Genomic DNA, 2,366 nt, shown 5'->3' on the forward strand with positions numbered 1-2,366 from the left:
TGTCCGTGCTGTTTGCAGGTCAGCCAGTGTAGTGCGAGCCACGTACATGGCACCGAAGAGACGCAGATTTCCCTGACTTGTCACAGTACCCGGAAATCCAACTATTTGTGTCGCATTTCAAATAAATCATTTTACATGCATCGCGGTCTTTTGGCATTTAGCACTGCTTCGTTGCAAAAATGCTCTGTATTTTTTCCAACGGTTTTATCTCTGCTTATTGAAGAAATGTACTTTAGATTTCTTGGAATTCTGCATCTATTTTATCTATATTTACACTTTTAAGAGAAGTTCAAATTCTCTTGTTTATCCTAATTAGCTTTCTCTTAATCGTTATTCGGGTTATTAGGAGGGTTTAAGGCTGGTATTAGGAAGTCCAAGCCCAAAATATATCACATCTAACTTTGATTTACAGTGTATAGTCAGTACTTGATTTGTCCTTTACTGAATTCACCTGTCAGCAAAAACGCCTTTTTCAGCACACAGTTCTTAAATTTGTTGAGGTTTCTCCAAATATGCAGCGGTATTTTTTCCAACTAATTCAAAGTGCTTGTAGTAAATACTGCTCCTCTAATTAGTGTCGAAAACACAATCCCTCGGGACCCCAATTGGCAATAATTACGAATCACAAACTCGAAAATTGACCACTTACCATTAACCTTCTGTTGTTAAAATGCAACAAATCAATCATTCGTGAAGTTTTGCTTTTTCTTCTGCCACGTCATTCTTAGTCTTCTACTTAGTAAACAAGCAAGGTTAAACCAGAATGCTTTTGGGCATTTGTCGACTTTATTCTAAACTTGTCCTCTTTTGAAAACGCAATGTGATGCGCGCTAGTTCTTCCTTATTTCCACTATCTGCTTGGGCTGTAACCTACTAGAAAGATCAAAGAAATTCAAAATGGGTACGTCTGGAAAGTTTACGGCTGTATTTTTACAAAGATCTGTCTGAAAATTTAACCACCGCCAGATAAGTGGATGTTTAAAAGAGTTTCTCACATCAGCAATCGCATAAATTCAAATAAGTTATGTCGTAAACCATCCCACTTAAAAGTGTATTCCAAATAATTTTGCTTTTGAAAAAATATGCCTTCTCGAATAATTACCAGGATATCTCAAAACTCCATTTTATAGAGTCTTAGACAAAATGTGGAAGATTTTTACTTTTAACTCGAAGTATTCTCATGTTTTTGAAACTAACATGCCTTAAAATCACAAGAGGGTATTTGCGTATATCTAGGAACTTGGCTTGATTTTTAAGACAACCAAGCACTTAGAACGCTCATTTCTATTCGTGAATGTAATTTTTTACCATGCACAACAATTTACGTTACATGGGCATCCCATGATTAATCCTTTGTGACCGCGATACACGCCTTCACAATGGCTTTCACCCCAAACCACTCTCCTGCGCCGATGGGAAAATAACGTTTGTGAGTCTGTGAATCCAAAAATGCGACAAGTAAGCAGTCATGTTTTGACGAGGCGTAAAGGTCAAGGTTGATTGCAGTTAAGCACTTTGTTTAGCTAGACAATTTATTTGTTATAAAGTTATTGCTTAACAATGGAACCTCAGTTTCAGGCATCCAATTGTAATGGTATGTTCATTTAGGGATAAGGTTGGAAGAGAGCGAAATTCTTTCACCCTCATATTAACTAAAGCAGGAAAATAAATTACATGTAAATTTCACGGCTGCTAAACAGAATTCGTCAAAGAGAGATCTTGTCTTTTAATGGCTTTTATCCAAATTGTGTAGGCATGTAAAATTCTCTCCAGGACTTACTTTGAATGGCATTTTTGACTAATTTCGTAATTTCCTTTGTAAACGCCTCTTAAAAGGGATGATTCTCTTAACACTTAAATTTTTTAATTCTGGTCTACGATGAATTATTTGTGGTTATTTTTACCTATAATCAACCAAACTTTTCTGCTTTACAAAGCTACACAACTTACAAACTCATCTTAAACAAAAGCAATAAACTTTTATAGCTGGTTGAGTTAAAGCGAATGTCAACCCGTAAAGCTTACCTCGATATGCACGACAAATATATTCTGAAATGAATTTATGTATAAGCTGAATTTCAGGAATCACATAATTAGAAATGACTATTCAAAAAGCTTTCTTCCTGGAATCTTTTCCGAATTTAATATCAAGAATGAGAATTTCCTGAAATTAGTAAGGAAACATGCTACTTTACTTTAACCATATAATACTGCTTTAAAGTCTGTCGCAGCTCAAAGATTTTATTATAGCATTACTCTTTTAAAAAATGGACTCCTCCTAGTGCCGGTTTATTGTCCTAGAGTTGATGTCTTACCTGGAGATGCAAACCTTTGAATTTAAAGAGGATAAATGACCATTAAGGGCA

The 2,366-nt window shown here is 35.4% G+C and overlaps 1 protein-coding gene across 1 annotated transcript in view; it reads left to right on the plus strand. All coding sequences in view use genetic code 11, as the record gives it.

Moving 5' to 3' along the window:
- EGR_05384 (hypothetical protein) overlaps positions 1-2,366 on the plus strand; it is a gene marked incomplete at both ends in the record, with an annotated part of 7,694 nt that overhangs the window by 1,023 nt on the left and 4,305 nt on the right. Inside the window, one exon of the mRNA XM_024494633.1 lies at positions 2,083-2,173. Coding sequence (XP_024350960.1) covers positions 2,083-2,173 — 91 coding nt within the window. The remainder of the gene's footprint in view (positions 1-2,082; positions 2,174-2,366) is intronic.

The sequence above is a fragment of the Echinococcus granulosus genome, assembly GCF_000524195.1.
Source record: "Echinococcus granulosus chromosome Unknown EG_S00039, whole genome shotgun sequence".
Lineage (NCBI taxonomy): Eukaryota > Metazoa > Platyhelminthes > Cestoda > Cyclophyllidea > Taeniidae > Echinococcus > Echinococcus granulosus.